The 21,226-nt window shown below is 41.1% G+C and overlaps 1 protein-coding gene across 7 annotated transcripts; it reads right to left on the reverse strand.

Moving 5' to 3' along the window:
* Nucleotides 1-3,105: 3,105 nt before the first annotated feature.
* On the reverse strand, nucleotides 3,106-20,377 carry ITIH4 (inter-alpha-trypsin inhibitor heavy chain 4). 7 transcript variants are annotated; one of them, XM_021534017.4, is made up of 23 exons: nucleotides 20,244-20,377; nucleotides 18,091-18,251; nucleotides 17,574-17,678; nucleotides 16,467-16,629; nucleotides 16,254-16,364; nucleotides 16,042-16,170; nucleotides 15,053-15,169; nucleotides 14,316-14,484; nucleotides 13,229-13,345; nucleotides 11,662-11,843; nucleotides 11,074-11,256; nucleotides 10,357-10,496; nucleotides 9,600-9,748; nucleotides 9,179-9,211; nucleotides 8,816-8,863; nucleotides 8,552-8,584; nucleotides 8,061-8,114; nucleotides 7,708-7,746; nucleotides 7,126-7,239; nucleotides 6,339-6,513; nucleotides 4,860-5,014; nucleotides 3,998-4,100; nucleotides 3,106-3,504 (listed from the first exon to the last, which is right to left on the reverse strand). In XM_021534017.4, exons 1-23 carry the CDS (start codon nucleotides 20,316-20,318, stop codon nucleotides 3,429-3,431), a joined length of 2,631 nt encoding a protein of 876 aa, XP_021389692.3. In that variant the 5' UTR covers nucleotides 20,319-20,377; the 3' UTR covers nucleotides 3,106-3,428. The 7 variants fall into 7 exon arrangements, with proteins under 7 accessions (XP_021389692.3, XP_021389685.3, XP_085446245.1 ...); XM_021534010.4 differs by having other exon boundaries at nucleotides 9,600-9,763; XM_085590119.1 differs by lacking the exon at nucleotides 8,816-8,863.
* Between the last annotated feature and the right edge of the window lie 849 nt (nucleotides 20,378-21,226).

Here is a 21,226-nt window from a genome sequence, read left to right on the forward strand (position 1 = left end):
ACTTGGAACCACGTGCAGTGCTGAGGGCTGCTGCCAGCAAAGGAGGTGACTGCTGGCATCCAGGACTTCTGTATTTTAGCATTTTAATTTGAACCTAACTGTTGAATGTCTGAATTTGTAAAAGTTAATGAAGCATCAAAGTTGAAAGCAGCACTCACATTTGAGTAATGATGGCTCTTTTGGATGGTATCTTTCTTGAGGAAGACCCTTCCTTCCTTCTGTTCCCATAAAAGAATTTATGAACACATTCAGGTCAAGTGCCCCATTTATTTATGTATTCACTTTTTACTGCAAGAAATTGCAAACTCTTACTTCTAAAGCAAAAATCCCACCCAACCAAAAACGTGTTCTCTCCGTCCTATATTTCTTATTTACTTCAAGATTTCTTTTAACCAAATCAGTCACAAAATGGCAGTTGTGGTCTCACATGACAAAGCAGAAAAATCCCCAACAGTAGCAAGACAAAGAAAGTAATTGTGTGGAAAAATAGAATGCAGAACACAGAGAAAAGAGGAGTGCAGTGGGAGAAACAGATGATAGAAGATGTGATAGGTTAAATGGAAAGAATAAAAGTAGAGGTGAAAAAAATGCAACAGAAGAATCAAAGAGGAAAAAATAGAGGAAAGATATACTTACTGGTGAATTTATGGGAGATACAGGGTTTTCTGAGGAGCAAAATCCTTTACTGAAAGCAGGAGTTTTGTAGAAGAAAAAGAATAGGTGGGGTTAGAGGGTGACTGCAGATCTTTGCCTGCTAAATCCAGACAGAAGTGGTGAAAGAATACAGTAATTTCTACAGAAGGCAATAAGTGCCTGGATAACAAGGAAGGCAGGGAGAGCAAAAGGAAGGAGTGAGAGAAGACCAGAACATTGGAGCCGTAAGTTTAAGTTTACACTGTTCTAAATTTTTATTGTAAGGGAATTAATCAGATGGAATGGAATAGAATGAAATGAAGAAATTATCCATTTTGGATCCTGAGACAGGAGCTGTGCCACTGTCCATGGGTCTTGTCCTAGCTTGCTCCATTAACACACAAAGCAGAGCAGTGGAAGTAGACCTTGACCTACCTGGCTGGCAGAGTTTGGGCACAAGGCAATCCTGGGCCAGCCAGAACTTTCCTGTTTGCTTTATTGGGATGAGGCAAATCTCTGGAACTGGCAGGAGTCTTGTCTGTGACTGATTTGGGAGCCATAAGTTGCTCTCAGTGTGCTTTTGCATGGCTCCTGTTCAATAAGCACTCAGAGATTCCTGCAAGGCAGGAGGTAACAGCAAGTGCAGCTAAAGGTAATAGAGGGCAGAGAGAAGCAGCAGACAGATGCTCACAGTTAGATAAAACATTTAATCCTCCTGCTGATGGCTACAGTGTTGGCTAAAAGAGAAGTGTGGGGCCATATCCTGTGAGATATGCATAGATCTGTTACATATACACTGACACTATTTTGTACTGGAATTAGAAATTACAAAATGCCAAATATTCATTACTGCATCTTCCTTCAGCTTCTGAACAAGGGAAGGGAGCACAGGAAATCAGAAACCCACCAGAACTCACTTTGGGGCTTGGAAAGCACAGGAGAGTGACTAAACAACAAAGTAAGAGACAATTCAAGTGAAGAGTGGAACGGCACCTACTTACAGAATGGAAAGCACATGTGCAGAGGGCAAGCAGCACTACATGGATTTGGGAGCTGCAGCAGCCAGGCACACCAGCGACTTTGGGCTGCTGCAGAAAGCACAGAATCCTCTGTCAGCACAACTTGTCTATTCAAAGTCAGATAAAATCTTTGAACAATGTGAGGAGTTTCTGTCGTACCTTAATAAGTTCCCTGGCCCAGAGCCTCTTTGCAACAAGGGAGAGCTGCACTAGCAGGGCAGCAGCTGCCTGGGACAGCTCAGGCACTGCAGGTTGAGTACAGCTCTCAAGCATGGCCTGCACCTGATTGAGCCTCACTTAAAGAAAAAGGTCCCAGGTGAAAGCTGCCTCAGCCATGAGCCACTGCTCCCTGCTCAGTGCTGTTTCTATCCCTGCTGCTCGGAGCAGGGCAGGAGGTGATGCACAGACACCCTATAATGAAAGCAGGGAATATTTAATTTGCAGCAAGTCTGCTGGTATAACCCTGGATCAATAGCTTGTGATTCAAATCCCAAGTTCATCTACAGTGGAAACAATCAGATTGGGAACCTTGGTTTTGCTGCAGTGAAGTGAGCAATCTAATATTTCCAGTTTCCAAATTCACATTGTTTTTCATGTAATTTGTGCAGTAAAATGAGCACCTTGAAAGTACAAGCAATTCACACAAACATATCTTGGCATCGTGTCTGCACAGTTCTTTAAAAAACAGGCTTCTAATGACACAGTTTGTTTTAGCTTACTGACTCTGGCAAGAAATTTTTTCTCTTTTAGTACATTGCTTAAAAATAAAAAGGTTTTTCCAGTTATATATTATTGGCAGGATAGAAAGAAACTTCTGTTAAACTGCCTACAATGCTGGCAGTTCAAATTCAAAGATACAAAGGAATTGAAATTCTAAAACAAAATAATTTTGGAATTAAAACCTACAACAAGCAGAAGACTGAAACTATATCTTGGATTTCATGGGCAGAGGCTTCTGTGTGTGTGTGCTTACTCTGCAGTGTTACCTCCGTGCACAGCATGTTGGGTTTGAGATATTCATTATTTGTAAAACATCTTCTAATGTTTGCAAAATGTATGAAATTGAGCCAAAAAAAGCTGCTAACTTTTGGGGTTGAAATGCAGTGTTTTGTAACCAGAGGTTTTGCAACCAGCCAATGGCTGTTCTGCAGATGTTTCCAAAAGGGAGCCTCAGAGACTTTTGCAACAATGAACTGGAGCACAGCTGGTGTGGGTTTGCATCCCACACACAGCTCCATTCCACTGCTGATTTCATGGGCTTTGAATGGTCTCACAGAACAACCTTGAAGAGAACCCTGATACAGCAATAAAATAGAAAATGAGAGACATGGTAAACTAATACTGTCTCAAATTTCATGGTGTTTTCACAAAATGCACAGTTCAAGAACACCACCATCGATAACCGGATAAAGTTTTAGAGATCTATTACTGTTTGCATGACACACTTATTGGCTTGGATGATGACACTACTGATTTGTATTTGGAAACCCAAGTCCACATGTCCATATCAAACTGGGAGCTGATGATGTCAATTTTATTTAGTTCATTCACATAAATCTTCAACAACAAAACCACACTGCAGATTAGAAACCATTTGCAAATAGCAAACAAGCAAGGACTGTCATATCTTGAAAGTATAATTATTTCATGATAAAATATTTGTGACACATATATAGAGCAACAGTAAGGATTTAACTGTGTGGTTTTCTTGATGAAAGTACCAAAAATACTTGGAAGAGCTTCGTTTGCATAATTTTCTTCAAATATATTTTTTTCCTAGGGTGTTAGTTCTATCGACCAGCAGGAAACAGGTTCACTGGCTGACTCAAGCCTGTAATCTTTCTTGTACAACCTGAAATGAAATCAAAACAAGAGAAATTGTGATAACACAATCAAAGAGCAGGGTAAGAATTGCCCTGATGTGCAGATGGTACCAGGAGTCAGAGGTCTGGGTGGGCAGAGCTGTACCTCAGCACTCCCAGGACCTGCACAGTCACAGCTTTTTTTCCCATCCCAGATGTATGCTAAAAGCAGTTGAAGGATAGAAAATTTTCCTCATGGTAAATCCAACTGAGGGAACACCCTCCCTGTCCAGGAAAACAATGCAAGCTGTACCCCCCCAGGATGTAATTATTTCCCCTCAATGAAATAGGAGCCTTGAGCCCTATAGCATCACTTAAACAGCAAATGCAGGCTTTTGGGAAAAAATTTAAATGCAAATTATTTACAACGAAGAGGTGTGTTCTTACAAACACTCCCTCAGTTTCATTTCTTTTGACCTCTGGTATCTGCTGATCAAATACTTCTCAAAGCACACCCTCTTCCCTCCCTCCATATCTGGGTACCTGGAAACTTTGTGCTCAGATCCCGACACTCTCAGGAGTCTTTCCACAGCACTCTGATCGTTGTTGGAGTTACTCTCAAACTGTGCTTTTGAATAAAATTGACCTAAACAACAGACGCAGAAATTATTAAAAAACACAAACCAAAGTGTTGCTGTTTGTTTAAGCCAAATGGCAGCTCTAACACCAGGAGAGCAGCTCTTCATCTCAGAAAACAAATCAAAGATCAAGTTTGGATACTCCATTAGTAAGATTAGAAAATTCCTCTGTTTCATCTGTGATCTCCTGTTATCCCTAACGCTTTCCATGGGAAGGTTCAGCCTTTCTCTGATGGTTTTTGTGATTATTTCTTCCTTGTGGTTTTTGGAATATGGAGCCTCTCTGTTTGCAAAGTTTCCAAAACAACTTCATCTTAGGTCCCACCAGGATTTTTGGAGCCAAAATGTTCAGGAGCAGCTGGCTTTCATTTCCTAACCATGATTGTTTACAATTTTTATGTCTATTATTTATAGTCTGTTATTGGACATCAAATGAATTTTCTGCATCAATCATGTCATTCCACAGCACTGTTGAGGTTAAGCCCAACTATTATTTCTGTCTTATTTTAACATCTTCTAAAGCCATAATGGGCTACTCTGGGTTGTGCCACTGGTGAGTGGAAAGGCATTGTGTTATGTGTTATGTTTCCAGGGTGAGACCTCTCTTTTTTGGGATTGCTGGGCAGTAGAAGTTAAATGTCCAAAAGGAATAAATTAAATGCAAAGTTTCTCAAGAGCTCCCTGAAACAAACCCCTGACTGCACTCTCATTTCAGGAACTGAGTTACAAGAGCATTCTTTGCTGCACACATCCATGCTGATACACACCCAGAACTCCAGTGACTTTGTCCGAAAAATGGTCGGTGTTCAAGAAATAGAGCCCAAGGAAATCATCTGGAAACTTGACCAAGGAAATTTTTACTGTGACCATGTCAGGCAGTGATGCTGTAATGCTCCTTTCCTTTTCAACTGTCACTTTCAGCCTAGGAAGTAAATAAGGAAATTATTTCCAAGAAGAATGTGAAGAAAGAATATGTATTTAACTAAGTGACATTAATTAATCAAAATAATTTATTTTTTGCCTTTTATATCTTTGCAATTGCATTTTTCCTGATCTGTAGTTATTTTTAAGCTAGAAAATATTGAGTAGAATATATCTTCTCTCTGTGCTGCATAAGACGTCTTGCAAATATACCAGGGGACAATATTTTGCTGATGAATACACCTTATTATCCATAATAACAAGAAATACTTGGATGGGAAAAAATTCTCACCATTTTAATGAGAACAATAGTAGACTAATAAAAGAATTCAATCTTTTTTATGTAAAAGTATCTTTTTCTTCGATATTTCACAAGTTTTTCAGATCTTGTCTTTCTTCTGACCCATTAATGTTATTGTGATCTCAGGTGGTCTTGGAGAACACAAATGTCGCTGTCATTTTGCTCCCTGCAGAAAGGATTAACAAAGCCACCCCCAAAGTGCTGATGCAAGGTCTCGGGTGCTGGATTGAAGCAGGAGGATCATTCTGCTTGGCAAATTATACTGGGACAGAAATCCAGCCAGCTCTTGCTCTGTTTGAATTGCAAGAATAATTGAAAGCAGTTGTTGCAGAACTTGTTATTGTCTAGAACTGTGTGTGTGGGAGCAGTGATGTGTGTCCTGTCTGCCCCAGGCCAGCAGGGGATCCTTGTGGAGACTTATTCCAGCAATATAAAAAGGCTGGGGGAGCCATCTACACTCAGCTCTTCCTTGTGGTACTGAAGGATCCTGCTCTAATTATGTCAAAAAATAAAGTCTGCTTTTAAAGTATCCCTTCTCCTGTAGTGGACATTTGGTTACAGACAGCTATTCCAACACTTTATGCCTGCCCATAAAAAATGTCAGCTTCCCAGATGGGAGTTATTGCTAAGACTGAGGAGAAAGAAAACCCCAGCCTGTGTGGAGCCAAGTGCTGTATAAAAGGGACAGTAAATGTCAAAGCCATCACTTGGCAGTGCTTGCTCTGCCCTGGAGGAACACAAAGTGACTGCTGGTGGCACAAGGCTGCTCTGCATGGCTCCTTTCCTTTGGAACATAAATACATGAACAGCAGGCTGATGGTGCAGTTGTTCTGGTTCTCTTTACACAGGCATGGAGAATTAAAATAAAACTTATTTTCTATAAAGATACCCTGCTGTTACTTACACTGATACACTTGCTGGAGAAGAACATCTGGAAGCACTTACTTCAGGTAAGGAGAGGCCTGAATGAACAAAGATCTGACATATTTTGAAGTTTAGGAAAAGACAGGGAGATGTTTCTTACCCCTGGATGGTGGAGGAGGTTGACTTTGTCCATGACAGCCAACTGTTCTTGTTGTTGTGGCTTACAAGGATCGCGTGAGTGTAGACATGGATTTCCACGGGAGGATTCACATAGTTAATATCAAACTGCACAAAGTGATTTATTCCATCTCCAAGTTTCCCCGTCACTGTGAGTCCTTTAATACAAATTTGTCAGGTGATTCTTCTCTTAAGGTACAAATGATCTTAATAAACCCACTCCAGTTTTGTTACTGAAACCAGGGTCTCAAATCTTGTTTTGTGGGGCATTTCTGGATTGCAGCTCCACATGCCCCAAGATTGTAGTGGGGTCACTAGAGCCTGTTTAACCCCATGCTTCTACCTCCTGCACAGAGGCGTCTCTGTTCCATAATCAGAGCAGGCCCTGCTGCCTGGGACATGGCTCCTCAATGACAGGACCACAAAAAATCTGCTCTACATCCACAGCATGCAGCTTTCTGCTGGCACACAGGGACTGTGAGGCTTAGGGTCTCTGCATCCTCCAAAGCCCCAAGGGCTGGGTAGGAGAACACCCTAAGGAACAAGGAGGATGTGACACCAGGAGGAGAAGTTCATCTTCAGCCAGACCTGTGAGAAGTGCCCCCAGCTGCTGCACCATCAATATTGCCTAACAGAAAGGCCGAATTTACCACAGCCTCTCTGGTCAGTGCAAAGCAGCAGGTGTGAGATGGCTCTTCATGAGAGGGGGTTATTCCCAAAAACACCAACTGCACTCACAGACCCAGTTTGGGGTAACATGGCTTACTGACCTTGCTCTGGATCTGACAGCAGGTGGACAGAGGCTTGTGCTCTTTTATCAATATTTAAACAGATTATTTCATTTTGTCTGGGTAATTGCAAGAGAAGTTGTGGATGTTCATTGGCTGAAAGGAAAGAAGAAAAAATCAGCAACAAAAAAAACTAGCCTGTGTGCTGGATAGGTACAGCAAAAATAATTTATAGATTCATTCCTAAAACAGCAGTTATAGCTTTTATTGGATAGAATGGTTAAAAACAAAGCAATAACTGTTGAAAAGCACAACCAGACACAGCACCTTGATATGAATGAAACCAACAGATTTTAAATATAGAGTTTACTAAGGACAAGAAGCCCTTAAAAAGCTTAGGCTGAAGATTTGTTGTACTGTGTTTCTTATATACTTGAGCCAGAGAGGTCTTCTCATGGAACACAGGGATATTTTCTACTTAAATGGAAAGAACTAGCCAAGGTCTGCAAGAAGAGGTAAAAGATTTTCAGAGTTGATGAAGTCAGAAAAAGCATTGTTGCATGAAGAAGTCTACATTACAGTTACATTAATAATTGAAATGGGACTAGGACGTGAGTCACTTACCAATAGTTTGTGCTCTTACAGCACCTCTGAACCTGGAAACTGAAAGAGCTAAAATTAGTAAGAAGAGTTTAATGAAACATTTTTCCCTAAGTCAGCTGATGAACCAGGACAAATGCTGGGCAGAAACCTTTTTTACAGAGCTCTTCACTGATGTCTGTGGAGAGCTTTGCCTAAGACGAGAAGTCCCAAAGGGGCACAACACGCAGAGCCTATTTCTCTCAGGATGGACCATGCCATGGGCCTATGCTCAGCTGGAGCTGGCAGGGTTTAGAGCTGTGTTTTCAAGGGTCACTGGGCAGTGTTGAATGCAGCACACCCAGCCCAGCCCCTCTGACCCCACTGTGAGCAGTTACCTGTTGAAAACATCTTCCTGTTGCTGCCAGTTTGGAGCTCAGAGCGCCACTGACCTGAAATAAAAGGGTTTTCCCGATGTTTTGTTGCTTTGGGTTTATACCTTGCATCTCCTTTCCTACCCTTTGAAACTGGGAATCTGTCCTGCTTGTTGTCCTCTGACTTTCCTGGATACCCCAGGACTGGTGAATTATTTTGTTTTTACATCCATTTCTTTCAGCTTACTAATACATCCTTATTCATATCTTTCACATTTATTTTCAGGAGGTATATATTTTTTTGATTTCTGAAAAGGGACCAAGATTGTTTTCAAATGTTTATAGTTAATTATAAAATATCTGTGGGCTGAAATGCATATGATAAAAACTAAATTGTATATTAAATGGGTGTCTCCAATCCAAATGCATTTATATAAAATAAGGTTGATACTATCCTACATATGAAATTAACTTTATGGAATTATTCTGAAGAGAAACAGAGGAGGAGTACTTACCAGCAGGTGACCCACTTTTCCCTCTAAGAGCACCTGGAGAAAAAAAAATTACCTGTGTTTTACTCATGATTGCATTACATCCTTTACAGGAGTGGTTCTGCTATTGAACTCCCCAGCAGCACTTAGAAAGAAACAGCCTCCAGAAACAGGGCAGCATTGTGATCCTCTCAATACATTTCTGTGAAAGAACTAGAGCAAAACCAAGGTTCTTCACCTATAAATTATTATTCAAATAAATACAGTTTCCAGAGAGGAAAAAAATACCTGAATCATCCTCACAAGGCATTCTTGAGTGGAATCTTTTGAAAGATGCTTCACACGTGATAGGAAGAAGCAGAAAGCATCATTAACACCACTGGCTTGAAGAACTACTTTTCCTCAAGAGCATAAATAATTTAGACCTTTGAGACTTTCTGAATGGAAGATTTTCTCCCTTTGACCTTGTTATCCACCTAAAATCAGCACAGACTGTGGCAGGCATTGCTTACAACTTCACACATTTTTTCAAATTTCAGGTACTTCCCTCTATAGAACAACCACCATGAATTCTTTTGTTTGCTTTGCTTTGGTTTTTTTTTTAAATTAGAGACTATGAAAATATGCTACTGAAAAGAAGAAAACATTTACCTCCTGCTGGAAGACTGCTGGGCTTCTCATTATCTGTAAAGAGGAAGAGGGACAGATGAGTGTCATACAGTCAACATTGAATTACTTTACCCATGTGAACCAGCAAACTGAGACAAGGGCTTCAGGTGACGAGGTTTTTTGTGCTAAGGGATGGGTATATAGAGCCCATGCAAAACTCTATGTAACAGCTCTTAGACTACCTTTAGTTAATATTTAAACAAACTGTTTTCCATTTCAATTGTAGTGCCTGTTTCATCACTTCACCTTTCAAAAAAATCCTTCATGTTTTATTTTGAAAGGAAGCCAATCCCTGAACTCCTGCCTCCAATTTGCCTTGTTATATCACTATCAAATGAAGCTAAGTGGAAGTCAACAGCAATGAATGAAGAACAGCAGAGTGTTTCAGAGGGGCTGTTTTTACCAGCCTCGGTGGGTTTGCTTGCCAGCTCCTCCTGCTGCTGGGGTTTGGTGACCACCATGGAAGTGAGGGGTGTGACAAAGCTGTACCGCAGGGACAGATCCAAGGCTTGGGCCTCCAGGGCCTTCTGGTCCTCTTCTTGGGCTGAAATACTGAAGTCTGTGTTAATGATGAAGCAAAAATGTATAGAGACTACGAACAATCATCTTCAGATTACGTATTAGCTGTTCCTCCACAGATATTTATTATTGAAGGGTCAGTAGTCTTATGGGGATAACTCAGCTGTTCATGTGCCTGAAATGATGGAAATGCTTCATTCTTTGCAACACTGGGGTTTATATATAGTTTAAATACACAAAAGAAATAGATACATGGCCTTTGAAGTATCTTATGGACATCCATATTGTTCTAGTCCCTAGCTATTGCCATTTCCTTATCTACAGACAATATTTCTGGGTGTGCAAGAACAGCTCAACACAATCCATACAACTGACATCTGTTTCATAGTAATTTCATGTAGAATGTATTACATTACGTGTTCATATACATATGAAATTGAATGTTGTAGTGCTACCATAAACTGAAAGTCACTTCATGTTCATCATACAGTAATGTAGTATTCTCCCAGTATCTTACGTTTTGATACTGTCTGGAAAAATTTTTCTGTTTCTTTGTGTTTTCTAATCATATAATTTGCGAATAAGGAATTTGTGTTTTGAGAAGTTAGAAGTTCGTTATGTGAAGCATTAAAACCACTTACACTTCTTCCAGAAGCTGCTGAATGTTCAAGTAAGCCCACAGTCTCTCTATGAAATTCCCAAAGATGTACTTTTGATTTTGGAATACTTGCTCCTTCTCTTTGACATTTGCTTCTTCCTTAAGAGTCAAGTTACTCGTGTGCTGAAGTGGGAGAAAACTGACCATCAAAAGAACAGCTCCATAAACTTCAGCTCTATAAACTTCATTTATAGTCACATTATGAGACTTAATATCTTTCAGTACCAGTTGTCCTTCAATATTGTTCTTTCCCATTGGAAAATGCAACCCCAAAGTACCTAAAAAGTATGTATTTTAGATTTGTATTTCTGGACTTGAAACAATGACTAAAAAGGGAGTTAATTAAATTCTATTTCAGCATTTTTGAGATGAATAATTGAGATTTCCTACTTCATTGTAACAATATAAACCTAAAAGTGCTTAAAATGCTAAATATTTGGATTTTGTTAAAGAATTAACAAAACTGAATTAAAATTTCTGTTTTCTTATTGTGAATATTCTTCAAGGTTTTTCTTTTGTAGCAAATTCAAGAGAGGGTAATTTTAACAAATTATCTGGGAGATCAAACAATGGGAAAAGAGCTGAGAGCCCAAATGTAACAAACACATACTAAATACAAAACACTTATTGAAGCCTCCTATTGTGCCACAAAGGACAGAAGGAAGAGATGTTTTTCACAATTAGTAAACTAAACACTTACTGACTGAGCTTTAATTTCCACTGGCAAAAGCTCCAGCTCATTACTAATTTTTCCAGACACTACAATTTCAGATCCTTCAAAAAACAGCTTGAAATTGTTCTTGGTTAATCCTTCAACGGAATTTTCTGGATACTGCATTTCAATTTGCATTAATATTGGGGTAGCCACTTCTTGATAAAAGCCCTAAAGAAAGGCAGTGAGACAGAGAACACACACAAATGACAGCAAAATTGTCAAAGAAATATGTTGAAAGTCTAAAGTCCACTTAAAAAGCTTTTTCTTTAGTAGTGCAAGACTACTGCAAACTCAGAAATTGACCACTTCCCCTGCACAATTTATCTTCTTACAGTACAGAAATGTGGGAGTTTCCCAATTTGTCTGAATGCAATTGATTTGAGGACTTTGAGTCAGGATAACATGGAGGGTACAAACCCTCAGATACCCCCAAACTGTCTTCCTCCCTCTGCTAAAGTAACAGGTAAGCTCAACCCCAACATTTCATCTCAGAAAATCTGCGATTTTCCTGCTAGAACTAGATATAAGCTGTAGCTGATAGATGGCTTTCCTGGCACATTGCTTACTCCTGACCTGGAGCTGCAGGGCTGCATCAGCATTTTCATAGATACGCCGTGCTATTCCCCCATTGCTCAGGGCCATTTTCTCCAGGAATTTATAACTGACATCAAACCCAAAGCCAAGGCAGAAAAGAGCGTATTTCCCACTGATTGCCTTCTGAACCTTGTCTTGAATTACTTCCACATTTTTCTCACCTGTAAATGAAACAAAAGCACCGTTGTGGGTTTGAGTCTTTTCAAGTGCAAATAGACTGCAGCAGGTTAATGGAAAATTCTGCCTGAAGTTTTTAAAAATAATTCAGAATAAAATACTAAAAAGATAAGGGATAGAATGCTGGTAATTGAATTGGAAATGAAAGCACGACTCTGCATATAGAGTGCCAGAACATGATTCTCCCCCTTAATGACTTTTGTTAGGTTCTACTGATGTTGTCATGGCTAAGTGCAAAATATTTTATAGGATTACAAGGCCAGAGGAGGTTTTTAGTACAGAAGGGATACACACTACAAGTTAACAACACAAGGGATGGATACACTTCATAAAGCATTCAAAAGACAAGTACCATCCATAAAAATTATGTGTGTCAATTCAGAGAAGAATGGATTGGTTAATGGTGCAATTCCAACAAATTGGCAATGAACTCAGCCATGCTTCTCTCCCAGCCCCTTTGTGTGACAGAGGAAAAGACTCTCACACTATCACCTTACCCCATTTGAAGAGCTGCTGATGGCCATGTATGGAGAGCTTTTTATAAGCATTTCCAGGCAGAAACTGTCACTGCCAGTAGCAATACCATGGCAGCAGCTCAGATTTTTTTTCCTTTTTAGCTGCTTTGCTAAGGAAGGCAGTGTAGGCAATAATGCCTGACATGCCACCTTGGCTTGATTTCTAGCTGCTGGATGTGGGGAGCCCTGGATACTCACTGTGGCTGTGCTGGGGAGGCAGCACTGTGAGCTGAATTTTATTAAAAAAATAAAATCAAGAAATCCCAAAGCAGAATGGCTCGCACAATCTAAAAGGCAGAATGATCTTATTAAGGGCTTACAGATAAAGTACTATTGCTGACCTTGGAGTGATGCTGGTGCTACATAAAACTAAGAAAAAACCCTGTAGAAGACAAGGGGTTCAATTTGTGCCATTGCACTGACATGACAAAGAATGCAGAACAAGAAGCACCTTGAAAATATCTTAAGTTTGAGGCACAGAGGGCGAAGAAGTACAAGCAGCATCTCTCAAATAGGACTGTACACGGTATCTGCAAAATGTCCACATTTTGTCTTTAGGTATTTTACTTTTCTGTTTCAGCTGTGCCTGGACTATCTCCAATTCCCTTGAATTTATAAACTGGGAAGCCAATGGTATGCAGCAAAACAATTCCCAGCTAGAGGATGTGCAGCCACAGGCAGGCAGGCTCTGCCATCACTCCCTACAGCCCTCAACAGAGCCCTCTCATATCCAGCCTCAGCCTGCGTATTCCAAAGCTCTTCTAAAACACAGGCTAGGTCTATCAATATTGGGATGCAAGTGTAAAAGATAAAAAACCCCAGGGGAGGGAGGACCATGCGCAGCATTCACTCACCAGAAGTGGGTTGGCCATCTGTCAGCAAAATAATCATGGAGACGCTGTGCTCTGGCAGCCCCTGGGCTTTGTCCAGCACGCCCACGGCAGCCAGCAGGGCACCACTGATGTCTGTGCCTGCAAAGAGACAGCAGGCACCGCTCACCTAAACAGGAGACTCATCTGCAGAGACCCTGCACACTTGTTGAAAGTTTTCTGCAGGAAGTAATCCTTCCTAGAGAGGAGGATTTAGGGAATTAACCTGCTGGACTTAATTACCGGGTGTTATATTGCAACGGCAGCGCTGGAGTATTCTCCTGGGAGGATTTTCCACACATATGTCATGGGAAATACAAACATGTCTAGAGCCATTAAAAAGTGCTTAAGTAAACACACTGTCATCTGTTAACCTATATTTAAGAAAAGTTTCCCTGCCTTCTATAAGAAGTCAGAGAAAAAGAGCTGAGCATGATTGGGTGTATTGGTGTTAGCACCTGGGGTAAGGAAACTTCTGTTCATACTGACAGTGTAACATTAAAGGGAGACAGAGCCCTTGAGAGGTGCTTAAAACAAAATAATATCACCAAGCACACTGACTGAGGCAGCAACTGAAATGCCACATGTCTGTTTTGCCTGTTTTATTTATGTGACATGGCTTACAAAGGAGTATAACTTTGGATGTGCTTTTTTTGGTTTTTTTTTGGTTTTTTTTTTTGCAAGGGGAAACTCAATATAAAAAGAAAAAAAATCAGCAAATTGCTGTCAAATGTTGAGTGAATTGCCATTTTTCTGTATAAAAAAATGTGCTATCAAGGAATCTTCTAATCTAATCTTTTATCTGTGATAAAAATTGTAAACAAAGCTTGGTGGCTTTGGTTCACAAATGTGCTGTAAGCATCTCTTCTATAATATATATCTATCTCATAATGAAGTCACCAGTCTGACCACTCACAGCTTTCTTTCCCACTCATCACTCACAAGTCTTAAAAACTGACCTGCTTTGTAAGCACTGATGGTAGCTCTGGGGCACTATATAACTAATAACAATAATTATTTTCTAAGCAATTAATTCTACTGGGTACATATTTGTGGCTACAAGCACGTGTACCTCCCCTGGCAGTGAGGGTCTGCACCAGTGCTGCAGCACTGGCCACGTTCTCCTCAGTGGCTGGCAGCAAAGTGCTCTTCCACTCCACCACTTTGTTGTTGAAGGTGATAAAGCTGAAATGGTCTTCTTGGCGGAGGTCCTGCAAAATCTTCAGCAGAGCATCCCTTGTCTGTTCCAAGGAGAAAACAGTGCTTTTGATTATTTCCACTTTTTTGCCTGAACTGGGGTCGAAATTACAGTCTAATAAGGGCTACAGCTCTGTTCCAGAAGCAGCCCTATGCCTTTATTAAACCCTAATGGTATGTTTTAGGTTGAGATAATCAGAAATAGACAATTCACTTAACATACAGACACAAAATCCAACCTATGAGGGCTGTAGGGGGCTTGTCTGTTCTCAAGCAGAGCTACACAGTCATCAAACATAAAACGGAAAACAGATGAATTAACTCTCTAAGCTTCATTAAAGAAAAATACAAACACAAAAAGTTCTGCAAAAATACAGAAAGTTCTCTCTGCCTCAATGTTTAATACCCATGAAAATAATTGTGTCAGACAAGAGTTACTCCTTAATATCTTCAATCTATGCATATGTATTTTCAAGCATTTCTGTAAGACTTTACCTTTTGCTGTGTACAAAACCAGTGTGTGCTTCCAATGAAAAATTCCCAGTTGCTTCCTCAGAAGGCTGGGGTGTGTGTGCCTGCTGCTAACACAGGTCATGCTTTGGGGGAAGTTACCTGTTCGATTTTTCTGCCTGTCATGGAGCCACTTCGGTCTATAACAAAGATGACATTTTTGGGAAACACTGGCATTTCTTGGGGTGCAAAGTAATGGACAAAATACCCATTGACAATCTGAAATACAGAATGCAAAATCACCTATAAAAGTACATCTAAATAAATAAAGAATAAATCTTAACATTCTGGCATAGCAAGAAGTGGGGAGCATGCTCAGCATTCTGCTCTCTTGATAAGCCCAAATAAATAAAAGAACTTAAATTAAAGAAAGTAAAATGTATTTCCTAGCTGGAAGCAAGACTGTCTGTAGAGAGAAAATTGCCAGAGAGCAGCATGCATACATACATATATATTAGACACCTCAGTGCCATATGTATGGTATATGCATATTATCACTGTGTATCACATTACCTCTTTATTGTTACCTATGAGTACATCTCTGCTGAATGACTGTGGCTGCCACCTTTTAGCACACCCGTATATACTTCATTAGTGAAATGATATGGAAAATACTCTATTTTATTCCCTAGAATATGCATTGGTTCATAAATATTTTCTAAGTTCCTGCTGTATTTAGTTATGTGTCAGTTATCACAAAAAACACAGAGACCAAGCATCGTTTTAAGTTATATAAATCACATTCCTCTAAAATGTGTTTACAATAAGCCACAGATACATGCTAGAGGAGCCAAAATAATAATAATTTTAAAAGAGTGTAAAGAGGCTTCCATAAAATACCAATATAGATTGGGTATTTGAATAAAATTTTTAAGATTTTTTTTTTTTCCTGAGTGATTTTTTTGTAATACAGCTGGTGTCTCTGGGGATTATCCAGTATCACCCTCAGTTCCTGCTGACCCTGGATTAATGGGAAGAGCTTTTTGTGTCATTGTTGGTGTTTCAAAGGAAATGCTGCTGTTTTGCTCATTGCACTTCACATTCATACTTATTGGTGATCTAAAAGCATTTTCATTTCTATTTCTTTTTACCTGTATATCACCTGCAGTGGCTTCTCTCTTAACATCATAACGCACAACAAAATCACCATTGAGGAGCGTTTCATCACGTTCAGAATTCTTCTTCTGTTGATCTAGAGTTGGCTTAAATAAAATATGAGCCTGCAAAGCAATCAGAAGGGAATATCTAAAGCAATATAACTCAGAGCTCCAGTGGCAGTAACCGCTGGCAGCTGCTGCTTTACCTTGGTTTCGTTCTGCACTTTGGTGAGTGCCTCAGTTAACTCGTTTGTCATGAATGTGCTGTCTGTCTCCAAGAAGTGAATGCCCTGGGGCTCGAAGATGTGCACATCGATCTGGTAGAGGAGAAGATGTGAACATCAGCATCTCAGAGGGAACGTGGCTGTGCTGAAACCCAGGGCACTGCTCCCTGCCCAGCCCTCCCCAGGACAGCTCACCTGGAAGTGCTTGACGAGCTGCTGGGGCCAGACCCTGATGAGCAGCTCATACTTCCCCAGCTGCCGCTTCAGCAGCTCCTCGTAGCTCAGCTGAAAAGTGACTTTGCTGGCAGCTGCGATGCTGACGGATACGTGGAACTGCTCCAGCTTTCTGTCTGTAATTCTGGGGGCAAGAAAAGTGATTTACCTCCTTGTGGTGACTAGAGTTTGTGAAGTGTGCAAAATAATTTGCACACTTTTATTGTGGCCCCTCCAAGGTGTCACATGGGATCAATAGAGTAGCAGTAAATATGTTTCATCATAGAGAGGATTTTTTACATTGCAGGTGCTACTATGTACATCACATATTGTACAGTACACTAATGTGTCCTGGGTGCAAGCTGAGAAATGGAGCAGAAACCCCTGCATGCCTCAGAGTGGATACCTGTGAAACACAGATTAAATATACCCTGAAACTGTAATATCTGTTCAAGTCCATGGTCCTCTATGCTTGCAGGGAGGCAGACTCAGCACTGAGCATCATCCCAGTGTGGCAAGGTGCTCTTGAATGACAGTGACCAAGGCTGGATGGAGCTCTGAGCAGCTTCAAAGGTGTTCCTGCCCATGGCAGGGGGCTTGGAACTAAATGATCTTTGAGGTCCTTTAAGGATCTTTGACCCTGAGATTAGCTCAGTTGGTCAGAGCATGGTTGCCTGTTCAATCCCTCTATGGACCATTCACTTAAGAATTGGATTTGATGATCCTTGTAGAACCCTTTCAAGAACATTCAGTGATTCTATGACAGCAAGTCCCAAGGCACTGGTAAACAGGGATGCTTCCTACTGGAGCCCATTGCAAGACCACCCATACATCATATATATGTGAATTTATATAAATGCTTAAAAAATTATATATATATATATATATATATATATATATATATACATACGTATGTATGTATATACACACACACAAAGGTACACTGTCCCTCCCACCAAGAACCCAAGATTGATTTTCACTGATTTGACCCCACTGGGATGTGGCTATCACCAGGATTTAATCTGCCCCCAGCCAAACAAGAAGCCACAGAGGGGTGTTGGAGCAGTTTTACTCAGAATAGCAACATACTTGACGAGGCCAGCGCTCTGTCCCTGCGAGACAGCCGAGTCATACTCATTTTGAGCAGCAGCTTTCTCCTTTATTATCCCTGGGTATACTTCACCATCAATGGACCTGTTTGGTTTCCATGAAAATTAATTTATATTAGAAGGAATACACTGGGAAAAGAAAATCAACAGAAGTTTTTTTGTGGCTCTCTGGGCATGAGCAAGGGAGACTGGCTCCAAATCCCTTCCCACCCAGGAGAATGCCAGGAGCCACCAGCACAATGCAACCCTTGTCCTTACAGACACAACCCTTGTCCTTACAGAGTCTTGAGGAGGCTGGAGCAGGAGAAGCACCACCACTGAGCACATCACCCACCCTGTGCAGCAGGTAGCCTGGCCCTGGGCACCTCTTTTCTATTTGGCTGCTTACTACTTAGCCCCAGAGAACATTTTTGCAGAGCTTTGTGCTCTTTCTTTGAGCAGAAAGGTGAACCCCCCCGAGCTGCCTCCTTTACACTACAGGTGAGGACTGGTCCTACATGGAGAAGTTGGTGATGAAGGCTGTCTTGGGTAACTCCACTTCAAAGGTGGCCTCTCGGGACTCATTGGCTCGGTTGACAATTCTGCTAGTGATGACAGTGTGAGCAAATCGTGATGTGACCTTGCAGTCCACGTGGAGGCTGTATATTTCAACAGCATGCTGGGAAAAAAACAAACAAACTGAGACAGGCTGACGCAGGTTTTGCTCTCAGACCATCCTTACCTGGATGATGCTGTTGGAAAAGTCTGATGAAGAAATCAACTGTTAGAAAGCCTGGCTGGAACTGGGGAGGGGATTGTTCTGGACCAGTCTGCTTATTCCCTTCTCTGCAGCCACAGCCACTGTCCCATGCAAAACCTGCAGCTGCAGCTGCATTTTGCTGCTCCACAGAAGCTTCTGTTGAACCTTTTTCTCTCCTTGGGGGTACAGTGAAGCTGCTGCTGCATCACCCCAGTGCATTGCCCAAGATTTTCCTCAGGAAGATCAGAAGCCTCTTTAAGCCTGACCCAGGGAAGGACCCTGGTTTTTGTGTGACTGTTTATTTGCTCTCCCAGCTGTTGGCTTTGCTTCCTGTTTTCCAGCTTGGTATCTTGTGTCCCACAGGATGTTTAGCAGCCTTGAAACCTCACATGGGCCTCCCAAGCACTGGTTACCCCTCACTGTTTACAGGAGCAGAGATATCCTTTGAGCACTCACGTTTCTCCTGGTCTGGTTCTTCCAGGGCCCCTGATGCCCAAAGGAGGAGGGCACCATTCTAGAGCTGCCTGGAGCACCCCAGAGGGTGGCTGAATTGAGAGCTGACTGGAGCACCTGCCTACATGGACACCTCCTTTTGCATTTGGAATGTCTCTCTGAAGGTCTTACCCATGTTCCAGCAGTGACACTAAAAAAGGCTGATCTGGACATTACCAGCCTCTCAAGAGTCCAATAGCTGATTAAAATAAAAAAGCTCAGCAACCAAGCATATCATTGCACTTCTATTTTTATTTTTCCATCCTCCAAGTCTTTTGAATGGCTAATTGTCTTCAGCTATTTTGATAATTAATCTCCTGTACTTTGCTTGCCAATTAAAAGCATCCCTTCTTCTCCATTAGGATACTGGCTGAAATTCAAAACTTGGCTGCCCTACCCTACTCACACCTGCCCATGGCACATTCAGAGCGTGGTTTTGCCAAAAGGAGCACCAAGCCCCAAGCTGTGGCTCACTGGGGAAGTGCAGGCATGTGGTGGCCATTGCTGCCCACTGAGGATCCTTCTAACACAGGAGGAGTTTGTCCTGTGCAAAACTTGCCCAGTGCAGAATCTCCTCTGCTGCCACGTGCCCAAGGGATGCTGCAGGGAGGAGGATCTGCATCTCCTGCACTCGCCCAGCCCAGCAGCATTTTAGGCTGTGGCCAGCACAGACCAGGGCTCAGTGGGATGCAGCATGGGGAGGAGCTTTGCTGTACCCCTGGTGAGAGAAGCAGAGGACCAGCCCCAGGCATGTGCCCAAAGGCAAAGGCACTGTTGGCCCATACCCCCCCATCCATGGCTTCCTGCAGTGCTCTTGGCTGCCCCTGAAGCAGCCACAAAGCCTGGCCCTGCCCCCCTACACCTGCCTGCATTTCAGTTCCACTTCACCCTTTTTTTAATAGGCATAATGGACAGAGAAATCTGACTTAAAGCATCCTCTTCCTAATTTTGATGTATTTACAATGCCACCAGTCACCACTGTGATGGTGCAAAACAGTTTGCTCCTCCAGGCAGTGTAAATAACTTTCTACTTCACTCTTTTCCATTCCGTATTTATTATTAAACACTCATCAGAAACCTCCTGGTACTGCATAGACCTTGTTTGGTCCTGTGTCAAGATCCAAACCTCATTCCATAGCCAAAGCAGAGTTACTGATCTCTCAAATTTTATATCCTACATTCTGAAGAAAGAGAATCATCAAACACATCTACAAGTGTCTCCTGTTACATTTGTACAGTAACAGCCCAAACAAGCAACCAAAATGACCTTAAAGGGAGCCAAAGCTCTAAAATCTCAACACAGTCCACCCAAGTCTCCCTGGGAGTGGTTACATAGGAATTACCTGCAATACCTGGCCAGTGACCACGATACCACCACATCAGCAAATGAGATATTGATAATAAAAATAGAGCAAATACCTTCTGATCATTAGTTTCTGCTAGTACTATGAGTGAGGAAAAGACCATCAATGCAAGAAGTGTTCTCTGCTCCATTTTGGAAAAAGCAAATTTTCAAATGAAATCTCTATTTATCTTAATCAGTTAATGAATAACAAGTACTTGGGGATATCATGTAGACTTTGAAGAGACACAGAAATGTAATATTTACCCATTAAACATAGGTAAAACTTGGACTTCGTTAATGCTTATTTTTCCAACAGATCTTTGCTCTTAAACAGTAGAATTTTAGTGTTTCATAACACATAAATTTAAGAAATTTCTACATATTTTAAAAAAAAAATTAGATTTAACTGTGTCACATGAAATCCCTTGGGCAGATGACTTGGTCTGTGCAACAAGCTGCAGGAATCTCTACCATATTCCACAGTAATAATTTGAAAGGGCACATCCTTAACATTATCACAACCACTTCAGAGATTTGGAGATTGCCAGGACAGGCAACATTCACACAAGATATTACAGCTGATGGCTTTCTCAACCTTTGTGCCTCCCTGCCCAGCTGGCCATGATCTTTGGTAGGTAATGCCACTCATTAAAATAATTCATAAATTAACACAAAGATCCTGTGGAAATATAAGCATCCGTGTTTTCTTCATGCCTGTTTTACAAAGTGTCCATGTGGAGAGCAAGTTTCTAGTGGCCTTGGAGTTGCAAGGAGACACTAAAGCAGAGCTCAATAATTTATTACTTACCAGACTACAAGTTCACAACAAAGAATGTGCTAAGCACAGCCTGGTCTTACAAGCCCTATGCTTTAAGTAACTCTTTAAAAAATAAATTTTATTCCTCTCAGGCAGACTGTTTATGCTACTTGCAAATACCATATTCTTTATAGCAGGATATGTAAATATATATATTTTAAAAGACAAAAAATTAAACTGCAATGCATTTGATTAACTTGTACAACTCATGAAATGCTTTAATCCCTTAAAATACACAGG

This window comes from Lonchura striata, chromosome 12, assembly GCF_050655825.1.
Source record: "Lonchura striata isolate lonStrDom1 chromosome 12, ASM5065582v1, whole genome shotgun sequence".
Taxonomy (NCBI): domain Eukaryota; kingdom Metazoa; phylum Chordata; class Aves; order Passeriformes; family Estrildidae; genus Lonchura; species Lonchura striata.